Source organism: Bombina bombina, chromosome 2, assembly GCF_027579735.1.
Source record: "Bombina bombina isolate aBomBom1 chromosome 2, aBomBom1.pri, whole genome shotgun sequence".
In the NCBI taxonomy this organism is placed as follows: Eukaryota; Metazoa; Chordata; class Amphibia; order Anura; family Bombinatoridae; genus Bombina; species Bombina bombina.
The window spans coordinates 1,269,401,591-1,269,428,363 of NC_069500.1; the positions used below are offsets into that span (position 1 = coordinate 1,269,401,591).

Below are 26,773 nucleotides of genomic sequence, written 5' to 3' on the forward strand. Positions count from 1 at the left end.
ATGAGTGAGGTGGGAGGTATATTTATAGGCATTTGAGGTTTTGGAAACTTTGCCCCCTCCTGGTAGGAATGTATATCCTATCAGTAACTAGCTTGTGGACTCTCACCACCTATATGAAAGAAAAAAAATTATAAACACAACACATTGAAAGTCTGGCACAAGAAAAGGGGACACATAAATAATAAAAGTATATTGCTAAGTTTTCTTTTTTACTACATATAAACATTTTTGCAAGGTGTTTAATGTGCCTTTAAGGGCTATTAACCATTGTAATGTATTGAGATTGAGCTTGTAACTGCACAATGTTTAGCTGTTTGAAAACAGATCAGAGTTAAAGCCATTGATATATTTAGTCCTCATTTCAAAGGTGAAAGTAACATACTGTATATGCATATAACATTTTAGGTTTATTTGATCAATTTACTTGTACATACCATGCCCTTATTGGAAAATCATGCAACAAGCAGTTTCATTAGCAGGCAGTGGTTATACCCCCAGTGTGTTTGATTACTGGCAAAACTGTTTTCACTGTTAAGTGCATGTGAAGCTTTAATTCAACAGCATTTATAATACTTACAAGTCCTAGAAAATACTTCAGAATTAAGTATACTACAATTTTATATTGCTGTTTAATGGTTTGCATTGTATCATATTTTCACAGTTCCGTACAGTTGCTGCTTAGAAAATCAATAATTTAATGTTAATCAACTTCATTTGGTCAAATGTTAAATACTGCATAGTTGATGCTTGAAATCAATCAAAAGCAATAGTATATTTTATGAGCGCTGAGAAGGAATTATGTAACGACTGCAAACAGGAAAATCTGAAGAAGAGGAATAACCTTCAAGGTTGAAAGGTCAGCAAGAACAGCCTAGAAGAAAAAACAAAACTAGTGTTATAGTGATTCAATCTATATTCACATTTATTGACTATTATGACGTATATCTGTTCTAAACACAAAAGTAACTTCCTAATATTAGATCAAATACAAACTGCTAAGGAAGTGTATTTAATCCTGGCCTTTAGTTGTACTTAGGATACCGGTGGTATCATAGATGTTTAACAGGTCTAACATTTCAAGACTGTTCTAAAAATAATTGCACAGTATGAATCAGTTGAGAGAACTGTGCATCTATGTGTCATAGCCATGTGACCTTCTTGAATATATTTTTCCTTTTGTTATCTTTCATGAAAAATATTAACATTTTTGGCCATTTAAAATAAAATATCTAACTTCTTTGTTTAAAGTAGATTATTTTTATTGCATATTATCCTTTCACAGAAATTATGAAGACAATATAGTAGGCTAAATTGATTTATAAGGGGTCCCAACTGGTGGTTCATGGACCACATGTGGCAATCTTCTGCGCCCCCCGGGAAAAAGTAGAACTAATAATATGTGTCATGGTTCTTGTGGCCCCCCGGAAAAAAAACAGAACTAAAAATATGAGCTTTGGGCACTTCTGGTGAATGGGCAGACAAGGTGACTACAACTCAGAAGCTTCCTCTGGAGGGGAGAACAACAGAAAGAGAGTACCTGGAAACCTTACCTAAATCTGATAAATTGATAAGAAATAACAGAATTTATGCTTACCTGATAAATTACTTTCTCCAACGGTGTGTCCGGTCCACGGCGTCATCCTTACTTGTGGGAATATCTCTTCCCCAACAGGAAATGGCAAAGAGTCCCAAAGTGGCCATATAGTCCCTTCTAGGCTCCGCCCACCCCAGTCATTCGACCGACGGACAGGAGGAAAAATATAGGAGAAACCATATGGTACCGTGGTGACTGTAGTTAGAGAAAATAATTCATCAGACCTGATTAAAAAACCAGGGCGGGCCGTGGACCGGACACACCGTTGGAGAAAGTAATTTATCAGGTAAGCATAAATTCTGTTTTCTCCAACATTGGTGTGTCCGGTCCACGGCGTCATCCTTACTTGTGGGAACCAATACCAAAGCTTTAGGACACGGATGAAGGGAGGGAGCAAATCAGGTTACCTAAACGGAAGGCACCACAGCTTGCAAAACCTTTCTCCCAAAAATAGCCTCCGAAGAAGCAAAAGTATCAAATTTGTAAAATTTGGCAAAAGTGTGCAGTGAAGACCAAGTCGCTGCCTTACATATCTGGTCAACAGAAGCCTCGTTCTTGAAGGCCCATGTGGAAGCCACAGCCCTAGTGGAGTGAGCTGTGATTCTTTCAGGAGGCTGCCGTCCGGCATTCTCCTTTGCCAATCAGATGATGCTTTTAAGCCAAAAGGAAAGAGAGGTAGAAGTCGCTTTTTGACCTCTCCTTTTACCAGAATAGACAACAAACAAAGAAGATGTTTGTCTGAAATCTTTCGTAGCCTCTAAATAGAATTTTAGAGCACGGACTACGTCCAAATTGTGTAACAAACGTTCCTTCTTTGAAACTGGATTCGGACATAAAGAAGGTACAACTATCTCCTGGTTAATATTCTTGTTAGAAACAACCTTTGGAAGAAAACCAGGCTTAGTACGCAAAACCACCTTATCTGCATGGAACACCAGATAGGGCGGAGAACACTGCAGAGCAGATAACTCTGAAACTCTTCTAGCAGAAGAAATAGCAACCAAAAACAAAACTTTCCAAGATAGTAACTTAATATCTATGGAATGTAAAGGTTCAAACGGAACCCCTTGAAGAACTGAAAGAACTAGATTTAGACTCCAGGGAGGAGTCAAAGGTCTGTAAACAGGCTTGATCCTAACCAGAGCCTGAACAAATGCTTGAACATCTGGCACAGCTGCTAGTCTTTTGTGTAGTAAGACAGATAAAGCAGAGATCTGTCCCTTTAGAGAACTTGCAGATAATCCTTTCTCCAAACCTTCTTGTAGAAAGGAGAGAATCTTAGGAATTTTTATCTTATTCCATGGGAATCCTTTGGATTCACACCAACAGATATATCTTTTCCATATTTTATGGTAAATCTTTCTAGTTACTGGTTTTCTGGCCTGAACCAGAGTATCTATCACAGAATCTGAAAACCCACGCTTTGATAGAATCAAGCGTTCAATCTCCAAGCCGTTAGCTGGAGGGAGACCAGATTTGGATGTTCGAATGGACCCTGAACAAGAAGGTCCTGTCTCAAAGGTAGCTTCCATGGTGGAACCGATGACATATTCACCAGGTGGCCACGCAGGAGCTATCAAGATCACAGAGGCCCTCTCCTGTTTGATCCTGGCTACCAGCCTGGGAATGAGAGGAAACGGTGGAAATACATAAGCTAGGTTGAAGGTCCAAGGTGCTACTAGTGCATCTACTAGAGTCGCCTTGGGATCCCTGGATCTGGACCCGTAGCAAGGAACCTTGAAGTTCTGACGAGACGACATCAGATCCATGTCCGGAATGCCCCATAATTGAGTTAGTTGGGAAAAGATCTCCGGGTGGAGTTCCCACTCCCCCGGATGGAATGTCTGACGACTCAGATAATCCGCTTCCCAGTTTTCCACACCTGGGATGTGGATCGCAGATAGGTGGCAGGAGTGATCCTCCGCCCATTGAATTATTTTGGTCACTTCTTTCATCGCCAGGGAACTCCTTGTTCCCCCCTGATGATTGATATACGCAACGGTCGCAGGGTCGTATCCAGAACGAATGAAATGGGGGGGCATTTTTTTCTGACGAGGGGGCACGCATTTACAAAGCATATATGAGAGTCAAAATAAGAGCAGACCTACATATTCTGCAGGAAAGTGTAGCTTCTAGCTGGCTTATCCCCCACTATTAACATTTGGAGAATATGTGCTAAATCACTAGGTAAAAGAATGAAGTCTAAATCTTATGCAGTGCACTAAAACAGAGCCATTAAACTTGAGACCCCCAGTGCAATAGCTCCTTAAAAACAATTCACCTCTTAATCACCATGATCCAAAACCCTTAAACTCAGATGTACTGTAGGACACACTATATGTCATATAGTGTGTCCTACAGTACATCTGATTATATAATCTAACCTGCACATATTTACACATTTTATGCACATATCGTAGTAATAATAAATGGTTAGGATTTGGCAAACAACTTGTTTATAGCCACTTAATAAATTAATTAAATCTTTTTGTAGGTAGAAGTTCTTTTTATTTCCAGGCACAGACACAAATAAGTTAGTAAAATACCTGAATGGGTAAATGGATGAATGTGTGAATGAATGGTATTGATGAATGGATTGCTGAAGGAGTTTAGCAAGCTTTATCTGCTGTTGCCAAGATTATTTTAAACTTTGCTGCCTGGCCCTTTAGCATAATAGTATAGTTTAGTATAAACATAATGTTAAATAAAGCATAATATAAAAAAAAGTATTAAATACAAATGTGTCAAAATAGTGTGCTGCTCTTTTTTTATATTAATGTTCTTCCAGAAATGTATAAATACAATATATATTATGGATATATGGTATATATATATATATATATATATATATATATATATATATATATATATATATATATATATATATATATATATATATATATATATATATATATATATAATAAAGAGGTTCCCTCTGTCTCCCACACACACAGCTCACTCCCCAGTACCTTAAATAAATATAAATATCATCCCTTATATACATAAAATTATAAAGAGGTTCCCTCTGTCTCCCACACACACAGCCCCTCCCCAGTACCTTAAATAAATATAAATATCATCCCTTATAGACATATATATAATATTATAAAGAGGTTCCCTCTGTCTCCCACACACACAGACCCCTCCCCAGTACCTTAAATAAAAATAAATATCATCCCTTATATACAAATATATAATATTATAAAGAGGTTCCCTCTGTCTCCCACACACACAGCCCCCTCCCCAGTACCTTAAATAAATATAAATATCACTCCTTATATAAATATAAATAATATTATAGAGAGGTTCTCTTTGACAGACACACTCAGTCACACACCTTATACACAATTTTATAACATTATAGAGAGGTTCCCTCTGCTCTGCCACACACATACACACAGCCTCCCTATTACTTTATATAATATATACACAACCCCCTCCTCAGTACCTTACTATATTGCAAGAAGGTTCCCTCAGTCTCACACTTACAGATATGTTTGCAGCTAGATCCCATCCGGCTGAAGGACCTGTGATGTGAGGGCTGTGACTTTATTGGTACTTTAGCTGGAAGGGACCAAGCCAGATAATACATTTTGCTGTATACATTATTTGTTATCTGAGCTTGCAAAATACATTGGAGGCAGCATGACAGCTAGGTCTGATGTGTGCACTGAGAGGTGAGGATGGGGAAAATTACCCATAAAAAGTACCTGCCTGCACTACAGCTGCCTTAGAGCAATGCTTCAGCTGCTGCCCTAAGTAAATGCCTTGTGAATGTGTGCCTAGTGCAGAATACACCTTACACTTAGACTGACTGAGCAAAACAAATCTAAATAACATCACTGCTGAATGTGATGTTTTTTCTCACCGTGACCAGCCTAGTCTTGCTGCTTCTTTCCTCCTTGCATCACCTCACGCTGATTCCCTCTCACGAGTCAGCTCTCACTCTTCCCGCGCTGGGACTCTGGGTGGGAGGAAGTGATGAGTCATGATGAGTGTCAGGGAGAATGCAGCGTCATCATGTGAGGCCAGCTGGATCAGTCAGTCATCTTCAGCAGTGCCAGCCACCTATTGTGAAATAGGTATAGCTAAGTCATACCCCAGCCTTCCACTGCACTGACTGAGTGCACATTTGAGCGTGCACAAGCCCCGCCCCCAGAAAAGGTGCGGGGCAAAAAAATAAAACATTTTAAGTAAAAAAAAAATTAAAAAAATAATTTACAAAAATCCTGTGTTTTGAGGGGGCACAGCATTCCATTTGGGTGGGCATTGCCCCCCAAAGGCCCCCCTTGGAGCCGACCCTGAACGGTCGTCATGTTGTCTGATTGGAATCTTATGAATCTGGCCTTTGCTAGCTGAGGCCAAGCCCTGAGAGCATTGAAGATCGCTCTTAGTTCCAGAATGTTTATCGGGAGAAGAGACTCTTCCCGAGACCATAGTCCCTGAGCTTTCAGGGATTCCCAGACCGCGCCCCAGCCCACTAGACTGGCGTCGGTCGTGACAATGACCCACTCTGGTCTGCGGAAGCTCATTCCCTGGGATAGATGGTCCAGGGTCAGCCACCAACGGAGTGAATCTCTGGTCTTCTGATCTACCTGAATCATTGGAGACAAGTCTGTATAGTCCCCATTCCACTGTTTGAGCATGCACAGTTGTAATGGTCTTAGATGAATTCATGCAAAAGGAACTATGTCCATTGCTGCAACCATCAACCCTACTACTTCCATGCACTGCGCTATGGAAGGACGTGGAACAGAATGAAGAACTTGACAAGTGCTTAGAAGTTTTGACTTTCTGACCTCTGTCAGAAAAATCCTAATTTCTAAGGAATCTATTATTGTTCCCAAGAAGGGAACTCTTGTTGACGGAGACAGAGAACTTTTTTCTATGTTCACCTTCCATCCGTGTGATCTGAGAAAGGCCAGAACGATGTCTGTATGAGCCTTTGCTTTTGACAGGGACGACGCTTGTATTAGAATGTCGTCCAAGTAAGGTACTACTGCAATGCCCCTCGGTCTTAGAACCGCTAGAAGGGACCCTAGTACCTTTGTGAAAATCCTTGGAGCAGTGGCTAACCCGAATGGGAGGGCCACAAACTGGTAATGTTTGTCCAGAAAGGCGAACCTTAGGAACTGATGATGTTCTTTGTGGATAGGAATATGTAGGTACGCATCCTTTAGATCCACGGTAGTCATAAATTGACCTTCCTGGATAGTGGGTAGAATCGTTCGAATGGTTTCCATCTTGAACGATGGTACCCTGAGAAATTTGTTTAGGATCTTCAAATCCAAAATTGGTCTGAAAATTCCCTCTTTTTTGGGAACTACGAACAGATTTGAATAAAATCCCATTCCTTGTTCCTTTATTGGAACTGGGTGTATCACTCCCATCTTTAACAGGTCTTCTACACAATGTAAGAACGCCTGTCTCTTTATTTGGTTTAAGGATAAGTGAGACATGTGGAACCTTCCCCTTGGGGGTAGTTCCCTGAATTCCAGAAGATAACCCTGAGAAACTATTTCTAGTGCCCAGGGATCCTGAACATCTCTTGCCCAAGCCTGAGCAAAGAGAGAGAGTCTGCCCCCTACTAGATCCGGTCCCGGATCGGGGGCTACTCCTTCATGCTGTTTTGTTAGCAGCAGCAGGCTTCTTGGCCTGCTTACCCTTGTTCCAGCCTTGCATCGGTTTCCAGGCTGGTTTGGGTTGTGAGGCATTACCCTCTTGCTTAGAGGATGCAGAATTAGAGGCCGGTCCGTTCCTAAAATTGCGAAAGGAACTAAAATTAGACTTATTCTTGGCCTTGAAAGGCCTATCTTGTGGAAGGGCGTGGCCCTTTCCCCCAGTGATGTCTGAGATAATCTCTTTCAATTCTGGTCCAAATAGAGTTTTACCTTTGAAAGGGATGTTAAGCAATTTTGTCTTGGATGACACATCCGCTGACCAAGACTTTAGCCAAAGCGCTCTGCGCGCCACGATTGCAAACCCTGAATTTTTCGCCGCTAATCTAGCTAATTGCAAAGCGGCATCTAAAACAAAAGAGTTAGCCAATTTAAGTGCTTGAACTCTGTCCATAACCTCCTCATATGGAGTCTCTCTACTGAGCGACTTTTCTAGTTCCTCGAACCAGAACCACGCTGCTGTAGTGACAGGAACAATGCACGAAATGTGTTGTAGAAGGTAACCTTGCTGTACAAAAATCTTTTTAAGCAAACCCTCCAATTTTTTATCCATAGGATCTTTGAAAGCACAACTATCCTCGATAGGAATAATAGTGCGCTTGTTTAGAGTAGAAACTGCCCCCTCGACCTTAGGGACTGTCTGCCATAAGTCCTTTCTGGGGTCGACCATAGGAAATAATTTCTTAAATATAGGGGGGGGGGACAAAAGGTATGCCGGGCTTTTCCCACTCCTTATTCACTATGTCCGCCACCCGCTTGGGTATAGGAAAAGCGTCGGGGTGCACCGGAACCTCTAGGAACTTGTCCATCTTACATAATTTCTCTGGAATGACCAAGTTGTCACAATCATCCAGAGTAGATAACACCTCTTTAAGCAGTGCGCGGAGATGTTCTAATTTAAATTTAAATGTCACAACATCAGGTTCAGCTTGTTGAGAAATTTTTCCTGAATCTGAAATTTCCCCATCTGACAAAACCTCCCTAATGGCCACTTCAGATTGGTGTGAGGGTATGACAGAACAATTATCATCAGCGCCCTCCTGCTCTTCAGTGTTTAAAACAGAGCAATCGCTCTTTCTCTGATATGTAGGCATTTTGGATAAAATATTTGCTATGGAGTTATCCATTACAGCCGTCAATTGTTGCATGGTAATAAGCATTGGCGCGCTAGATGTACTAGGGGCCTCCTGCGTGGGCAAAACTGGTGTAGACACAGTAGGAGATGATGTAGTATCATGTTTACTCCCCTCATCTGAGGAATCATCTTGGGCAATTTCATTATCTGTGGCAGTACTGTCCTTACTTTGTTTGGACGCTATGGCACAATTATCACACAAATTTAAATGGGGAGACACATTGGCTTTCATACATATAGAACATAGCTTATCCGAAGGCACAGACATGTTAAACAGGCTTAAACTTGTCAATAAAGCACAAAAAAACGTTTTAAAACAAAACCGTTACTGTCTCTTTAAATTTTAAACAGAAAACACTTTATTACTGAATATGTGAAAAAGTATGAAGGAATTGTTCAAAAATTACCAAAATTTCACCACAGTGTCTTAAAGCATTAAGAGTATTGCACACCAATTTTCAGAGCTTTAACCCTTAAAATAACGGAACCGGAGCCGTTTACAAATTTAACCCCTATACAGTCCCAGCTATAGCCTTTGCTGAGACCTAACCAAGCCCAGAGGGGAATACGATACCAAGTGACGCCTTCTAGAAACTTTTCCAGCTACTTTCAGATCCTCACACATGCATCTGCATGTCTTGCTCTCAAAAACAACTGTGCAGTAATGGCGCGAAAATGAGGCTCAGCCTACAACTGGGAAGGCCCTCCCTGACTGGAAAAGGTGTCTAACATAGTGCCTGCCGTTAAAAAACGTTCCCCAAGTTTATAAATGTGAATTATCAGCATAAACATGTATAAAATGCCCAAATAAAGCAATCGATTTAGCCCATAAAAGTGTCTACCAGTTTTATAGCCCATATTAAGCCCTTTATTCTGTTTGCTTGACTAAGAAAATGGCTTACCGGTCCCCATGAGGGGAAATGACAGCCTTCCAGCATTACATGGTCTTGTTAGAAATATGGCTAGTCATACCTTAAGCAGAAAAGTCTGCTAACTGTTTCCCCCAACTGAAGTTACTTCATCTCAACAGTCCTATGTGGAAACAGCAATCGATTTTAGTTACTGTCTGCTAAAATCATCTTCCTCTCACAAACAGAAATCTTCATCCTTTTCTGTTTCAGAGTAAATAGTACATACCAGCACTATTTTAAAATAACAAACACTTGATAGAAGAATAAAAAACTACATTTAAACACCAAAAAACTCTTAACCATCTCCGTGGAGATGTTGCCTGTGCAACGGCAAAGAGAATGACTGGGGTGGGCGTAGCCTAGGAGGGACTATATGGCCAGCTTTGCTGGGACTCTTTGCCATTTCCTGTTGGGGAAGAGATATTCCCACAAGTAAGGATGACGCCGTGGACCGGACACACCAATGTTAGAGAAATATTTTTATATGTGTGTTTTATAGACATTTATTTATAAGCAGCGCTTAAAGGGACACTGAACTCAAATTTTTTCTTTCGCGATTCAGATAGAGCATGCAATTTTAAGCAACTTTTTAATTTACTCCTATTATCAATTTTTCTTCGTTCTCTTGCTATTTTTATTTGAAAAAGAAGGCATCTAAGCTTTTTTTTTGGATTCAGAACTCTGGACAGCACTTTTTTATTGGTGGATGAATATATCCACCAATCAGCAAGGACAACCCAGGTTGTTCACCAAAAAAGGGCCGGCATCTAAACTTACATTCTTGCATTTCAAATAAAGATACCAAGAGAATGAAGAAAATTTGATAATAGGAGTAAATTAGAAAGTTGCTTAAAATTCATGCTCTATCTGAATCACAAAAGAAAAATTTTTGGGTTCAGTGTCGCTTTAAGCCTTCTTAAATATTGATCTGCGCTCCCCATGAGTTAGGAAGTTGGGCATCACTGCAATAATGACAGTGCAAAGCTAGGAACACATCGCTATATAATTTGTATATATAAAAAATACATTTATATACATTTTGTTCAGAAATGCTAGGACCAAACATATCTCGTTTACGTACTAGAGAATTGTTAGACTGAGCATGTAGTTGTAGCTTAATTTAAGTTTCTAGTGGAAATAAAATAAGCAAGGAGCTCTGTATTACTTGAGATGCGCATCAAAATCTTAAGTTACTTGAGTTGGCAAATGATCAGGAACTATTTCAATCACATCTCACTGTAACTTATCCTTACTTCAGCTGCAGCCAGTGATGTCACCTCCATCAGGTTCACTGCTCGGAAAGCAAACACAGCAGCTGCCAGTACTGAAAAAAGAATGTAGAATATTTCAACTGCTGACCTACTAATTATCAATAGGCATCATTTAGTCACAGCTTATCATTTCTGTATGTTTATGGAGTGTGAAATAGGTACAAATGCACGCATAAAATGTTCTGCATGCTACGGACATACCACACTTGTATACAACAGTGAATCATTCTTAAAGCCATTTAATACCATGAAGGGTGGGTTTAAGAAAGGTGATTACAGCTTTTTAGTTAACCATGTTGCTGCCTATGGCATTATCAACAAGAAAAAATAGCAGATAAGATGACCAATTTCTAAATCGGTTTGATCTGCGACACACTTATGGTAATTCTGAGATGTAACCGATACGTAACTATTTATTTTTATAGGTCCTTGTCACCCCAAGAACTCATGTAATTGATCAACATACATTTAACAAAGAACTATGATAGGTGATATCATACAATATATGCAACAAAATCCCTTATTAAAGATTGACTTAAAGGGACAATCAACTTAAAAAATGTTATTGTTTAAAAAGATATTACCCATTCCCCAGTTTTGAACAGAAAACATGGTTATAATAATACACTTTTTACCGCTGTGTTTACCTTGTATCTAATCCTCTTCTGACAGCCCCCTGATCACATGCCTTTTTATTTATTATCTATTGACTTGCATTTAAGCCAATTAGTGCTGTGTTGTGCACAACCCGCGGGCATGAGCACAATGTAATCTATATGGCTCACATGAACTACCAGTCTCCTGTTGTGAAAAGCTAATAAAAAAGCATGTGATAAGAGGCTGTCTGTAGTGGCTTGGAAACAGGCAGAAATGTAGAGGTTTAAATGTTATATAGTATATTAATATAACAATGTTGTTTGTGCAAAGCTGGGGAATGGGTAGTAAAGGCGTTATCTATCTTTTTAAACAATAACAATTTTTGTGTTGACTGTCCCTTTAATGGTTTAATAAGAATTCCATTAGATTACTTTCCCTTTTGGTCCTTACTTACTGTGTGGTACCATAAGCTGCGACAGTCTCCAAACACCCATGTGATACATTTTAGGGTAATGCAAGCATGACATTTTCTTTCATGATTCAGATAGAGCATGCCATTTTAAACAACTTTTTCATTTATTTCTATTATCACATTTCCTTCGTTCTCTTGGTATCTTTTGTTGAAAAGCAGGGATATAAGCCTCAGGAGTGTCTGCAGCCCTTTTGCAAGAATGCTATCCATTTACAAGAACACTAGATGACAGCTGTATTTCCTGCAATGTGGTGTCTCTTAACAAAGAATAGCATGAGAACAAAAGGAAATCTAAAATGGTATGCTCTGTCTGATTAACAAAATGTATTGGGTTTAATTTCCCTTTCAATCCTATATATTTGGTGCAGATTAATACTCATATTAATCCTGGTTTATTACCTACGTACTAAAAAGGAACATTGCTAATTATTGAATATACAGTAACAATAATAATTGAAGCTTCACCCATTCTATCCATTGACCATAAAAATGATAAAATAGACAATAGTGTCAGATTACTGCTTTGAACTGAGAGCTACAATTTGATTTATGAAAGCTGAAACAGACCTTTTTTTACTTAAAAATATAGAATTAGAAACCCCATTTTAAACAATAGGCACTTAAAGGGACACTAAACCCAAAAAAAAAAATCTTTCATGATTCAGATAGAACATGCAATTTTAAGCAACTTTCTAATTTACTCCTATTATCAATTTTTCTTCATTCTCTTGCTATCTTTATTTAAAAGCAGGAATTGGATGCATAGGAGCCAGCACATTTTTTGTTGAGAACCTGGGTTATGCTTGCTTATTGGTGAGTTAATGTAAGCCTCCAATAAGCAAGCGCTATCCATGGTGCTGAACCTAAAATGGACTGGCTGCTAAGATTTACATTCCTGATTTTAAAGAAAAGATAGCAAGAGAATGAAGAAAAATTGATAATAGGAGTAAATTAGAAAGTTGCTCACAATTTCACGCTCTATCTGAATCATGAAAGAAAAATTTTGGGTTCAGTATCCCTTTAATCTAGGAACCTGACTCATTCTTATGCGTCCATAGCTTTACCGCTTCTCAGTTAAGCAAACAATCAGGATTTGTTTGGTAGTATTAGTTACATGCATTTACTGTCATCACATTAAATTGAGAACTTTACTTTTAATGTATAAATATTCAGTATTTGAATACAAACAATATTTTAAGGATGATTAGCAACATGTATATACCTCTATATTGTACGCAGATGTTTGCCTTATAAAGCACTTATTTTCAGTAAGATTGAGCACGTATTTAGCAACTTCAGAAACCCACAAAAATCTGATGAGGCAGAAGCATGAGGTTAGCAGTTATTAAAATAGCAGGACACTTGCTCATTAATCTAAGACAGTGTATACCCACACCAGTCTTAACATGACCGGCCATAAAACCTGATCACTTTGGGGTACTTGAGTAGGAGTTTAGAAGCACTAGCCTGAGGATAAATATGCCCAAATGGATTTCTTGCAGTTCATTGCATACTCTTTCCTACTCAGTATATAGTAATGAATATGTTTTATGGCAATTTGATCTTCTGCTCAGAAGTATAGTTCCAGAACTGAATCTAAAATAACATATAAATAGGACACAAACTTCAAACCAGACACACTGCAATATAAACAAACAGATGCTATAGGTAGACATTTACGTCTAGTATCAATTTTTCTCTAGTTCTCTTATCTTTTGTTAAATAGCTCTGTCCTTAGACATGTGGCAGCAATTTTTGAAACAATGTTTATGGTAATGATATACAATACATAGTAAAGACCCATGCACACATTTGATAATTAAAGGGCCATAACACCCAAATGTTTAAACACTTGAAAGTGATGCAGCATAGCTGTAAAAAGCTGACTAGAAAATATCACCTGAACATCTCTATGTAAAAAAGAAAGATATTTTACCTCAAAAGTTTCTCAGTAGCCACATCCCATTCTAAAGGATTTCTAAGCAGCAATTTAGTGTGTTTGTCCTGGGACATCTGAAGGGACTAGCATCGTGCACTCTCATATTATTTCACCAATCAGGTAAAGGAAGCTTACTATGAAATCTCATGAGATTTAAGTCAAATCTCATGAGATCACAGTAAGAGTTCATGACCTCAGCACTGCTGATGCTGATTGGCTGCTGTTCATTTCTTCATTTTTTTTAATTTTTTTACCTGCAGCTGGGAGCAGCCGAGTATAACTTTTTACACAGAACTTACTCTGCTGAGCTGAGGAAATTGTGAGGTAAAATAACATAATTTATGCTTACCTGATAAATTCCTTTCTTCTGTTGTGTGATCAGTCCACGGGTCATCATTACTTCTGGGATATAACTCCTCCCCAACAGGAAATGCAAGAGGATTCACCCAGCAGAGCTGCATATAGCTCCTCCCCTCTACGTCAGTCCCAGTCATTCGACCAAGAATCAACGAGAAAGGAGTAACCAAGGGTGAAGTGGTGACTGGAGTATAATTTAAAAAATATTTACCTGCCTTAAAAACAGGGCGGGCCGTGGACTGATCACACAACAGAAGAAAGGAATTTATCAGGTAAGCATAAATTATGTTTTCTTCTGTTATGTGTGATCAGTCCACGGGTCATCATTACTTCTGGGATACCAATACCAAAGCAAAAGTACACGGATGACGGGAGGGATAGGCAGGCTCATTATACAGAAGGAACCACTGCCTGAAGAACCTTTCTCCCAAAAATAGCCTCCGAAGAAGCAAAAGTATCAAATTTGTAAAATTTGGAAAAAGTATGAAGCGAAGACCAAGTTGCAGCCTTGCAAATCTGTTCAACAGAGGCCTCATTCTTAAAGGCCCAAGTGGAAGCCACAGCTCTAGTGGAGTGGGCTGTAATTCTTTCAGGAGGCTGCTGTCCAGCAGTCTCATAGGCTAAACGTATTATGCTACGAAGCCAAAAAGAGAGAGAGGTAGCAGAAGCTTTTTGACCTCTCCTCTGTCCAGAATAAACGACAAACAGGGAAGAAGTTTGACGAAAATCTTTAGTTGCCTGCAAGTAGAACTTGAGGGCACGAACTACATCCAGATTGTGTAGAAGACGTTCCTTCTTTGAAGAAGGATTTGGACACAAGGATGGAACAACAATCTCTTGATTGATATTCCTGTTAGTAACTACCTTAGGTAAGAACCCAGGTTTAGTACGCAGAACTACCTTGTCTGAGTGAAAAATCAGATAAGGAGAATCACAATGTAATGCTGATAACTCAGAGACTCTTCGAGCCGAGGAAATAGCCATTAAAAACAGAACTTTCCAAGATAACAATTTTATATCAATGGAATGAAGGGGTTCAAACGGAACACCCTGTAAAACGTTAAGAACTAAGTTTAAACTCCATGGTGGAGCAACAGCTTTAAACACAGGCTTGATCCTAGCTAAAGCCTGACAAAAGGCCTGGACGTCTGGATTTTCTGACAGACGCCTGTGTAACAAGATGGACAGAGCTGAAATCTGTCCCTTTAATGAACTAGCCGATAAACCCTTTTCTAAGCCTTCTTGTAGAAAAGACAAGATCCTAGAGATCCTAACCTTACTCCAGGAGTAACGTTTGGATTCACACCAGTATAGGTATTTACGCCATATTTTATGGTAAATCTTTCTGGTAACAGGCTTCCTAGCCTGTATCAGGGTATCAATAACCGACTCAGAAAAACCACGTTTTGATAAAATCAAGCGTTCAATTTCCAAGCAGTCAGCTTCAGAGAAGTTAGATTTTGATGTTTGAACGGACCCTGTATCAGAAGGTCCTGTCTTAGAGGTAGAGACCAAGGCGGACAGGATGACATGTCCACTAGATCTGCATACCAAGTCCTGCGTGGCCATGCAGGTGCTATTAGAATCACTGATGCTCTCTCCTGTTTGATTTTGGCAATCAATCGAGGAAGCAGCGGGAAGGGTGGAAACACATAAGCCATCCCGAAGTTCCAAGGTGCTGTCAAAGCATCTATCAGAACCGCTCCCGGATCCCTGGATCTGGACCCGTAGTGAGGAAGCTTGGCGTTCTGGCGAGACGCCATGAGATCTATCTGTGGTTTGCCCCAACGTCGAAGTATTTGGGCAAAGACCTCCGGATGAAGTTCCCACTCCCCCGGATGAAAAGTCTGGCGACTCAAGAAATCCGCCTCCCAGTTCTCCACTCCCGGGATGTGGATTGCTGACAGGTGGCAAGAGTGAGACTCTGCCCATCGAATTATCTTTGATACTTCCATCATTGCTAGGGAGCTTCTTGTCCCTCCCTGATGGTTGATGTAAGCTACAGTCGTGATATTGTCCGACTGAAACCTGATGAACCCCCGAGTTGTTAATTGGGGCCAAGCCAGAAGGGCATTGAGAACTGCTCTCAATTCCAGAATGTTTATTGGAAGGAGACTCTCCTCCTGATTCCATAATCCCTGAGCCTTCAGAGAATTCCAGACAGCGCCCCAACCTAGTAGGCTGGCGTCTGTTGTTACAATTGTCCAGTCTGGCCTGCTGAATGGCATCCCCCTGGACAGGTGTGGCCGATGAAGCCACCATAGAAGAGAATTTCTGGTCTCTTGATTCAGATTCAGAGTAGGGGACAAATCTGAGTAATCCCCATTCCACTGACTTAGCATGCATAATTGCAGCGGTCTGAGGTGTAGGCGTGCAAAAGGTACTATGTCCATTGCCGCTACCATTAAGCCGATCACCTCCATGCATTGAGCTACTGACGGGTGTTGAATGGAATGAAGGACACGGCATGCATCTTGAAGCTTTGTTAACCTGTCCTCTGTCAGGTAAATCTTCATTTCTACAGAATCTATAAGAGTCCCCAAGAATGGAACTCTTGTGAGAGGAAAAAGAGAACTCTTCTTTTCGTTCACTTTCCATCCATGCGACCTTAGAAATGCCAGAACTAACTCTGTATGAGACTTGGCAGTTTGAAAGCTTGAAGCTTGTATTAGAATGTCGTCTAGGTACGGAGCTACCGAAATCCCTCGCGGTCTTAGTACCGCCAGGAGGGCACCTAGAATCTTTGTGAAGATTCTTGGGGCCGTAGCCAATCCGAATGGAAGAGCTACAAACTGGTAGTGCCTGTCTAGGAAGGCAAACCGTAGATACCGGTGATGATCTTTGTGGATCGGTATGTGAAGGTAAGCATCTTTTAAATCCACTGTGGTCATGTACTGACCCTTTTGGATCATGGGCAAGATTGTCCGAATAGTTTCCATTTTGAACGATGGAACTCTTAGGAATTTGTTTAGAATCTTTAAATCTAAGATTGGTCTGAAAGTTCCCTCTTTTTTGGGAACCACAAACAGGTTTGAGTAGAACCCTTGTCCTTGTTCCGACCGCGGAACCGGATGGATCACTCCCATTAATAACAGATCTTGTACACAGCGTAGAAACGCTTCTTTCTTTATCTGGTTTGTTGACAATCTTGACAGATGAAATCTCCCTCTTGGGGGAGATAATTTGAAGTCTAGAAGGTATCCCTGAGATATGATCTCTAGCGCCCAGGGATCCTGAACATCTCTTGCCCAGGCCTGGGCGAAGAGAGAAAGTCTGCCCCCCACTAGATCCGGTCCCGGATCGGGGGCTCTCGGTTCATGCTGTCTTTGGGGCAGCAGCAGGTTTCCTGGCCTGTTTGCCCTTGTTCCAGGACTGGTTGGGCTTCCAGCCTTGCCTGTAACGAGCAACAGCTCCTTCCTGTTTTGGTGCAGTGGAGGTTGATGCTGCTCCTGTTTTGAAATTCCGAAAGGGACGAAAATTAGACTGTCTAGCCTTAGCTTTGGCTTTGTCTTGAGGTAGGGCGTGGCCCTTACCTCCTGTAATGTCAGCGATAATTTCTTTCAAACCGGGCCCAAATAAGGACTGCCCCTTGAAAGGTATATTAAGTAATTTGGACTTAGAAGTAACATCAGCTGACCAGGATTTTAGCCACAGTGCCCTACGTGCCTGTATGGCGAATCCTGAGTTCTTAGCCGTAAGTTTGGTTAAATGTACTACGGCCTCCGAAATGAATGAATTAGCTAGTTTAAGGACTCTAAGCCTGTCCATAATGTCGTCTAGCGTAGATGAACTAAGGTTCTCTTCCAGAGACTCAATCCAAAATGCTGCCGCAGCCGTAATCGGCGCGATACATGCAAGGGGTTGCAAAATAAAACCTTGTTGAACAAACATTTTCTTAAGGTAACCCTCTAATTTTTTATCCATTGGATCTGAAAAGGCACAGCTATCCTCCACCGGGATAGTGGTACGCTTAGCTAGAGTAGAAACTGCTCCCTCCACCTTAGGGACCGTTTGCCATAAGTCCCGAGTGGTGGCGTCTATTGGAAACATCTTTCTAAATATTGGAGGGGGTGAGAACGGCACACCGGGTCTATCCCACTCCTTAGTAACAATTTCAGTTAATCTCTTAGGTATAGGAAAAACGTCAGTACTCGCCGGTACCGCAAAGTATTTATCCAACCTACATAGTTTCTCTGGTATTGCAACGGTGTTACAATCATTGAGAGCTGCTAAGACCTCCCCTAGTAATACACGGAGGTTCTCCAATTTAAATTTAAAATTTGAAATATCTGAATCCAATCTGTTTGGATCAGAACCGTCACCCACAGAATGAAGCTCTCCGTCCTCATGCTCTGCAAGCTGTGACGCAGTATCAGACATGGCCCTAGTATTGTCAGCGCACTCTGTTCTCACCCCAGAGTGATCACGCTTGCCTCTTAGTTCTGGTAATTTAGACAAAACTTCAGTCATAACAGTAGCCATATCTTGTAATGTTATCTGTAATGGCCGCCCAGATGTACTAGGCGCCATAATATCACGCACCTCCCGGGCGGGAGATGCAGGTACTGCCGCGTGAGGCGAGTTAGTCGGCATAACTCTCCCCTCGCAGATTGGTGAAATTTGTTCACATTGTACAGATTGACTTTTATTTAAAGTAGCATCAATACAGTTAGTACATAAATTTCTATTGGGCTCCACCTTGGCATTGGAACAAATGACACAGATATCTTCCTCTGAGTCAGACATGTTTAACACACTAGCAATAACTTGCAACCTGGTTATAATCTTTTTTAGCAAAAACGTACTGTGCCTCAAAGAGGTACTTAAACGATTAAATGACAGTTGAGATAATGAACTGAGAAACAGTTATAGCATCAACTTTAAAACAACACAACTTTTAGCAAAGGTTTTGTTCCCATTAGTAAGATAACATAACTAAATTTGACATAAAAATTATTGAGTAACGTCTTTATCCACAGTCAATATAAAAAATTCTCACAGCTCTGCTGAGAGAATGTACCTCCCTTCAAGAAGTTTGAAGACCCCTGAGATCTGTCAGAGATGAACCGGATCATGCAGGAAAAATAATAATAGCTGACTGGAAATTGTTGATGCGTAGCAAAGAGCGCCAAAAACGGCCCCTCCCTCTCACACACAGCAGTGAAGAGAAACGAAACTGTCACAATTCAAAGCAAACTACTGCCAAGTGGAAAATAAAGCCCAAACATTTATTTACTCAGTACCTCAGCAATGTAAACGATTCTACATTCCAGCAAAAACGTTTAACATGATATAATACTTATTAAAAAGATTAGTGACCTTTAACAGAGTAGTTCCGGTGAAGTACCATTCCCAGAATACTGAAGTGTATACATACATGTCATTATAACGGTATAGCAGGATTTTCTCATCAATTCCATTCAGAAAATAAAAACTGCTACATACCTCAATGCAGATTCATCTGCCCCTGTCCCCTGATCTGAAGCTTTTACCTCCCTCAGATGGCCGAGAACAGCAATATGATCTTAACTACTCCGGTTAAAATCATAGTAAAAACTCTGGTAGATTCTTCCTCAAAGTCTGCCAGAGAAGTAATAACACGCTCCGGTGCTATTATAAAATAACAAACTTTTGATTGAAGTCATAAAAACTAAGTATAATCACCATAGTCCTCTCACACATCCTATCTAGTCGTTGGGTGCAAGAGAATGACTGGGACTGACGTAGAGGGGAGGAGCTATATGCAGCTCTGCTGGGTGAATCCTCTTGCATTTCCTGTTGGGGAGGAGTTATATCCCAGAAGTAATGATGACCCGTGGACTGATCACACATAACAGAAGAAATCTTCCTTTTTTACATAGAGATGCTCAGGTGATATTTTCCTTTCAGCTTTTTACAGTTATACTGCATCAGTTTCAAGTGATTTAGCATATGAGTATTATGTCCCTTTAAAGTAAATTGAAAAGTTGTTTAACATGACACGTTTATCTGAATCATGACAGTTTAATTTAGAATTTACTGTCCCTTTAAACAAATATGTGAATGTTCAAATTAAAAACTTTAAAAAGTACATCCATTATGTCTTTTCAGCTACTCCAGTATGAATATGATACTTGCATAAAGAGTTAACTTTCGGAAGTTTAAAATCTATTACTTTTTTCCCCAAATAATTAAAAACATAAATATACATTTCAGTTTAGAAGTTCGGCAAAACATATGATAAAGTAATTAAAGGGGAGATACCAAGTCATCACATAGCTTTCTGATTTCATTTGGGGCAAGTAATAAAATGTTTGTTTTATTTTATGCTATATCATTTTGTTGAAATCCCTTTTACGCGCACTTCTATTACCATATGTACTTTTCTTGATCGCCTTTGTTGAAAAACATATGTACATATCCCCAGCAACAACAACGCACTACTGCGGCTAGCTGGTGATTGGTGGCTTTACACATTTCTCTCGTCATTGGCTCACCGTGGGCCCAATGATCAAAAGCTCAAGGCATTAGATTGTGTTACAGATGTCTCTCCTTTACAAGCAGAGAGATAAAACAAAATGTATTCTTACCTGATAAATTAATTTATTTATTGGTAGTGAGAGTACACGAGGCAAAGACACCCTACACCAGAGCTTTAAGTATCCCTCCTACTTCCCCTTCCCTCCCAGTAGTGCATATAGCCAAGGATAGGAAAATAGGAAGAAAGAAAGTAGGGTAAAGAAATGCTGCTACTAGAAAATAATGGGTGGGTTCGCGAACTGTTACTACCAAGAAATAAATTAATTATCAGGTAAGAATAAGTTTTGATTTCTTTCTAATGGCAGTAAGGGTCCACAAGACTATAAAAAGACAACAATGTATACCAGGCACCAAATAAATATAAAGACGGTTAATTAGTAAATCGTAAAAGTTTTCCAGTAGAAACTTGGTCTAATGTGTTTCTGCTTCTCCAGCGTGCCGTAATCATAGACCATGATTTGTATTTATTTGGTGCCTGGTATACATCGTTTTTTTTTCTATGCATTTACAAGCAAAGAGGAACTTGATTTAATACACCGGGTTCACGCTATGTGATTACGGCATTCAAAGAGAGGGTGAAACCAGCAGAGTCTGGAGGAAATTGGTGCCAGAGGGGAGCCTTGTTCTAATCATCGTTCAACCGGTGTATTCAAAATCAAACCGCGTGGAAAAGTTTGTTCATGTTGGGGAGAAGCTGAAAGTATCAAAAGAAATATTGTGACCCCATAAAGAACCGAGAAGGTATGGGGGCAGTTACTAACACGAAAAAGGAAACTTACGGCTAGATTACGTGTTTTGCATTAAGCTGAAAAAGCAGCGTTAACAGGTCCTAAGGCTGCTTTTTCACTACCGCTGCTATTACGAGTCTTGCAGGTTTAGGGGCACCGCACACTTCTTTGGCCTTATCGCAAACCGACTTCCATAGCGCTGGTATTACGAGTCTGTCCTGGGAGGCCAAAAAGTGAGCGGTACACCCTCTACCTCCAAGATTCCTAACGCATTATAAAGTCAGTCATAATGAGCTTTACACTACAACGCTGTAGCCTAAAACTCATAACTAAAGTGCTAAAAAGTACACTAACACCCATAAACTACCTATTAACCCCTAAACCGAGGCCCTCACGCATCACAAACACTATAATAAAAATTTTAACCCCCTAATCTGCCGCTCCAGACATCGTCGCCACTATAATAAACATATTAACCCCTAAACAGTTGCACTCCCACCTCGCAAACACTAGTTAAATATTATTAACCCCTAATCTGCCGCCCCTAACATCGCCGCCACCTACTTTATACTTATTAACCCCTAATCTGCCGTCCCCAACGTTGCCACCACTATATTAAATGTATTAATCCCTAAATCTAAGTCTAACCCTAACATCCCCTAACTTAAATATAATTTAAATAAATTAAAGAAAATTACTATAATTAACTAAATTATTCCTATTTAAAACTAAATACTTAACTATAAAATAGACCCTAAGCTAGCTACAATATAACTAATAGTTAAATTGTATCTAGCTTAGGGTTTATTTTTATTTTACAGGCAAGTTTGTATTTATTTTAACTAGGTAGAATAGTTATTAAATAGTTATTAACTATTTAATAACTACCTAGCTATAATAAATGCAAACTGACCTGTAAAATAAAACCTTACAATAACACCTAACACTAAACTACAATTAAATAAATTAACTAAATTAAATACAATTAAATAAATTAACTAAATTAAACACAATTAAATAAATTAAATTAGCTAAATCACAAAAAACAGAATTTATGCTTACCTGATAAATTTCTTTCTCTTGTGGTGTATCCAGTCCACGGGTTCATCCTTTACTTGTGGGATATTCTCCTTCCTAACAGGAAGTGGCAAAGAGAGCACACAGCAGAGCTGTCCATATAGCTCCCCCTCTAGCTCCACCCCCCAGTCATTCGACCGAAGGTTAGGAAGAAAAAGGAGAAACCATAGGGTGCAGTGGTGACTGTAGTTTAAACCAAAAATCTACCTGACTAATAGCCAGGGCGGGCCGTGGACTGGATACATCACAAGAGAAAGAAATTTATCAGGTAAGCATAAATTCTGTTTTCTCTTGTAAGGTGTATCCAGTCCACTGGTTCATCCTTTACTTGTGGGATACCAATATAAAGCTTTAGGACACGGATGAAGGGAGGGAACAAGATGGGTACCTTAAACGGAAGGCACCACTGCTTGTAAAACCTTTCTCCCAAAAATAGCCTCTGAAGAAGCAAAAGTATCGAATTTGTAAAATTTGGAAAAAGTATGCAGCGAAGACCAAGTCGCTGCCTTACAAATCTGTTCAACAGAAGCCTCATTTTTAAAAGCCCATGTGGAAGCCACTGTTCTGGTAGAATGAGCAGTAATTGTTTCGGGAGGGTGCTGGCCAGCAGTCTCATAGGCCAAACGGATGATGCTTTTCAGCCAAAAGGAAAGAGAGGTAGCAGTCACCTTCTGACCTCTCCTCTTACCAGAATAAATAACAAACAATGAACTTTAAAGCACGAACCACATCAAGATTGTGTAACAGACGTTCCTTCTTCGAAGAAGGATTAGGACACAGAGAAGGAACAACAATTTCCTGGTTAATATTCTTATTAGACACAACCTTAGGAAGAAGGTTTGGTACGCAAAACTACCTTATCTGCATGGAAAACCAAGTAAGGTGAATCACACTGTAAAGCAGATAACTCTGAAACTCTTCGAGCAGAAGAGATAGCTACCAAAAACAAAACTTTCCAAGATAAAAGCTTAATATCTATGGAATGTAAAGGTTCAAACGGAACCCCTTGCAGAACTGAAAGAACTAAATTCAGACTCCATGGCGGAGCCACAGGTCTAGAAACAGGCTTGATTCTGACTAAAGCCTGACTAAACGCTTGAACGTCTGGTACCTCCGCCAGACGTTTGTGTAAAAGAATAGACAAAGCAGATATCTGTCCTTTTAAGGAACTAGCTGACAATCCTTTCTCCAATCCATCTTGGAGAAAAGACAATATCCTGGGAATCCTAATCTTACTCCATGAGTAACCCTTGGATTCGCACCAACAAAGATATTTTCGCCAAATCTTATGGTAGATTTTCCTGGTGACAGGCTTTCTAGCCTGAATCAGGGTATCAATAACCGACTCAGAGAAACCACGCTTTGATAGAATTAGGCGTTCAATCTCCAAGCAGTCAGACGCAGAGAAATTAGATTTGGATGTTTGAAAGGACCTTGTATTAGAAGGTCCTGCCTCATTGGCAGTGTCCATGGTGGAACGGATGACATGTCCACTAGGTCTGCATACCAGGTCCTGCCTGGCCACGCAGGCGCTATTAGAATCACCGACGCCCTCTCCTGCTTGATTCTGGCAACCAGACGAGGAAGGAGAGGAAACGGTGGAAAAACATAGGCCAGATTGAAGGACCAAGGCGCTGCTAGAGCATCTATCAGCACCGCCTGGGGATCCCGGGACCTGGACCCGTAAAGAGGAAGCTTGGTGTTCTGACGGGATGCCATCAGATCCAATTCTGGAGTGCCCCATAGCTGAGTCAGCTGGGCAAATACCTCCGGGTGGAGTTCCCACTCCCCTAAGTGAAAAGTCTGATGACTTAGAAAATTCGCCTCCCAGTTGTCTACTCCTGGGATGTGAATTGCTGAGAGATGGTAAGAGTGATCCTCCGCCCACCTGATTATTTTGGTTACTTCCAACATTGCTAGGGAACTCCTTGTTCCCCTTTGATGATTGTAAGCTACAGTCGTGATGTTGTTCGACTGAAATCTGATGAATTTGGCCGCAGCTAGCTGAGGCCATGCCTGAAGCGCGTTGAATATCGCCCTCAGTTCCAGAATGTTTATCGGGAGAAGAGCTTCTTCCCGAGACCATAAGCCCTGAGCTTTCAGGGAGTCCCAGACTGCACCCCAGCCCAACAGACTGGCGTCGGTCGTTACGATGATCCACTCTGGTCTGCGGAAACACATTCCCTGAGACAGGTGATCCTGAGACAACCACCAGAGAAGAGAATCTCTGGTCCCCTGGTCCAACTGTATTTGAGGAGACAAATCTGCATAATCCCCTTTCCACTGTTTGAGCATGCATAGTTGCAGTGGTCTGAGGTGTATCCGAGCAAAAGGGACTATGTCTATTGCCGCTACCATTAGTCCGATTGTCTCCATGCACTGAACTACAGATGGCCGAGGAATGGAAAGAAGAGCTCGGCAAGTGGTTAAGAGTTTTAACTTTCTGACCTCTGTCAGAAATATTTTCATTTTTACCGAGTCTAATAGAGTTCCTAAGAAGGAAACTCTTGTGAGGGGGGAGAGAGAACTCTTTTTGATGTTCACCTTCCACCCGTGAGACCTCAAAAAGGCCAATACAATTTCCGTGTGAGACTTGGCTCTTTGGAAAGTCGACGTCTGAATTAAGATGTCGTCTAGATAAGGCGCCACTGCTATGCCCCGCGGTCTTTAGCCATAGCGCCCTGCGCGCTAAAATGGCAAAACCAGAATTCTTTGCCGCTAACTTAGCTATTTGGAAAGCGGCATCTGTGATAAAAGAATTAGCCAGTTTAAGAGCCTTAATTCTGTCCATAATGTCCTCATATGAGGTCTCCGTCTGGAGCGCATTTTCCAGCGCCTCGAACCAGAAAGCAGCTGCAGTAGTTACAGGAACAATGCACGCAATAGGTTGGAGAAGAAAACCTTGTTGAACAAAAATTTTCTTAAGTAAACCCTCTAATTTTTTATCCCTAGGGTCTTTAAAAGCACAACTGTCTTCAATTGGTATGGTTGTGCGTTTAGACAGTGAAGAAACAGCCCCCTCCACCTTAGGGATCGTCTGCCACGAGTCCCGCATGGGGTCAGATATGGGGAACATTTTCTTAAAAACAGAAGGGGGAACAAAGGGAATACCTGGTCTATCCCACTCCCTAGTAACGATATCCGATATCAACTTAGGGACCGGAAACGCATTAGTGTAAACAGGAACTTCTAGGTACTTGTCCATTTTACACAATTTCTCTGGAACCACCATAGGGTCGCAGTCATCCAGAGTAACTAATACCTCCCTGATCAATAAGCGGAGGTGTTCTAGTTTAAATTTAAAAGCCAACGTATCTGAATCTGTCTGAGGAGCAACCTTTCCGAATCGGAAATTTCTCCCTCAGACCGCAAATCCCTCGCCCCCACTTCAGAGCGTTGTGAGGGTATATCGGATACGGCTACTAAAGCGTCAGAATGCTCAGAATCTGTTCTTAAAACAGAGCTATCACGCTTTGCAGGTAACACGGGCAGTTTAGATAAAAACACTGAGAGGGTATTATCCATAACTGCCGCCAAATCTTGCAAGGTAAAAGAGTTAGACGCACTAGAGGTGCTAGGCGTCGCTTGAGCCGGTGTAACTGGTTGTGACACTTGGGGAGAGGTTGACGGGCTAACCTCGTTACCTTTTGTCTGAGAATCATCTTGGGCCACATTTTTAAGTGCAACAATATGTTCTTTAAAGTGTATAGACATATCAGTACAAGTGGGACACATTCTGAGAGGGGGTTCCATCATGGCTTCTAAACACATTGAACAAGGATTTTCCTTGGTGTCAGACATGTTTAACAGACTAGTAATAACACAAACAGGCTTGGAAAAAACTTTAATCAAATAAAAACACACTTTGACAAAAACGTTACTGTGCCTTTAAGAGATAAAAAAGGCACACAATTTTGCAAAACAGTGAAAAATGCAGCAAACTTTTCGAAATTTTCAAAGTATGTATGTAAAGCATTAGCAAGATTGCACCACTAGCAAAAAAATTGATTAACCCCTTAATGCCCAAACCGGATCGACTGTAAGCCAACAAACCAGTTAAAAAACCTACAGCACCTTGCCACAGCCCTGCTGTGGCCCTACCTGCCCTTAGGAACCAAATTTGTGGGGAAAAAGCTTCTTATAGGCCCTCAAACTGCAGCAGGACCCTCCATGTGAAACAGCCTGAACTTCTAGTCAATATAACTGCGCATCTGAGGCGCGAAATTAGGCCCCTCCCACCTTAATCCGGTGCTGTGAGGCCTAAAGAAACACTCCTAAGTGTCCTCAGTCCTTTGTGGGAACAGCAGTGGATTTTAGTTACAACATGCTAAAATCATCTTCCTCCCTGCAGAAATCTTCATCTCCTTTCTGCTAGAGAGTAAATAGTACACACCGGTACCATTTTAAATAACAAACTTTTGCTTGTAGAAAATAAAAACTACAATTCTAACACCACATTCACTTTACCCTCCCGGGAGGGACCCTATTGCTTAGA

At 40.6% G+C, this 26,773-nt stretch overlaps 1 protein-coding gene across 1 annotated transcript in view; it reads right to left on the bottom strand.

Moving 5' to 3' along the window:
- Positions 1-223: 223 nt before the first annotated feature.
- TBC1D19 (TBC1 domain family member 19) overlaps positions 224-26,773 on the bottom strand; it is an 885,000-nt gene continuing 858,450 nt past the window's right edge. The window contains exons 20-21 of the mRNA XM_053704075.1: positions 10,572-10,642; positions 224-871 (exon numbers count right to left, since the gene is read on the bottom strand). Of these exons, the coding sequence (XP_053560050.1) occupies positions 797-871; positions 10,572-10,642 (146 nt within the window). The 3' untranslated portion in view covers positions 224-796. The remainder of the gene's footprint in view (positions 872-10,571; positions 10,643-26,773) is intronic.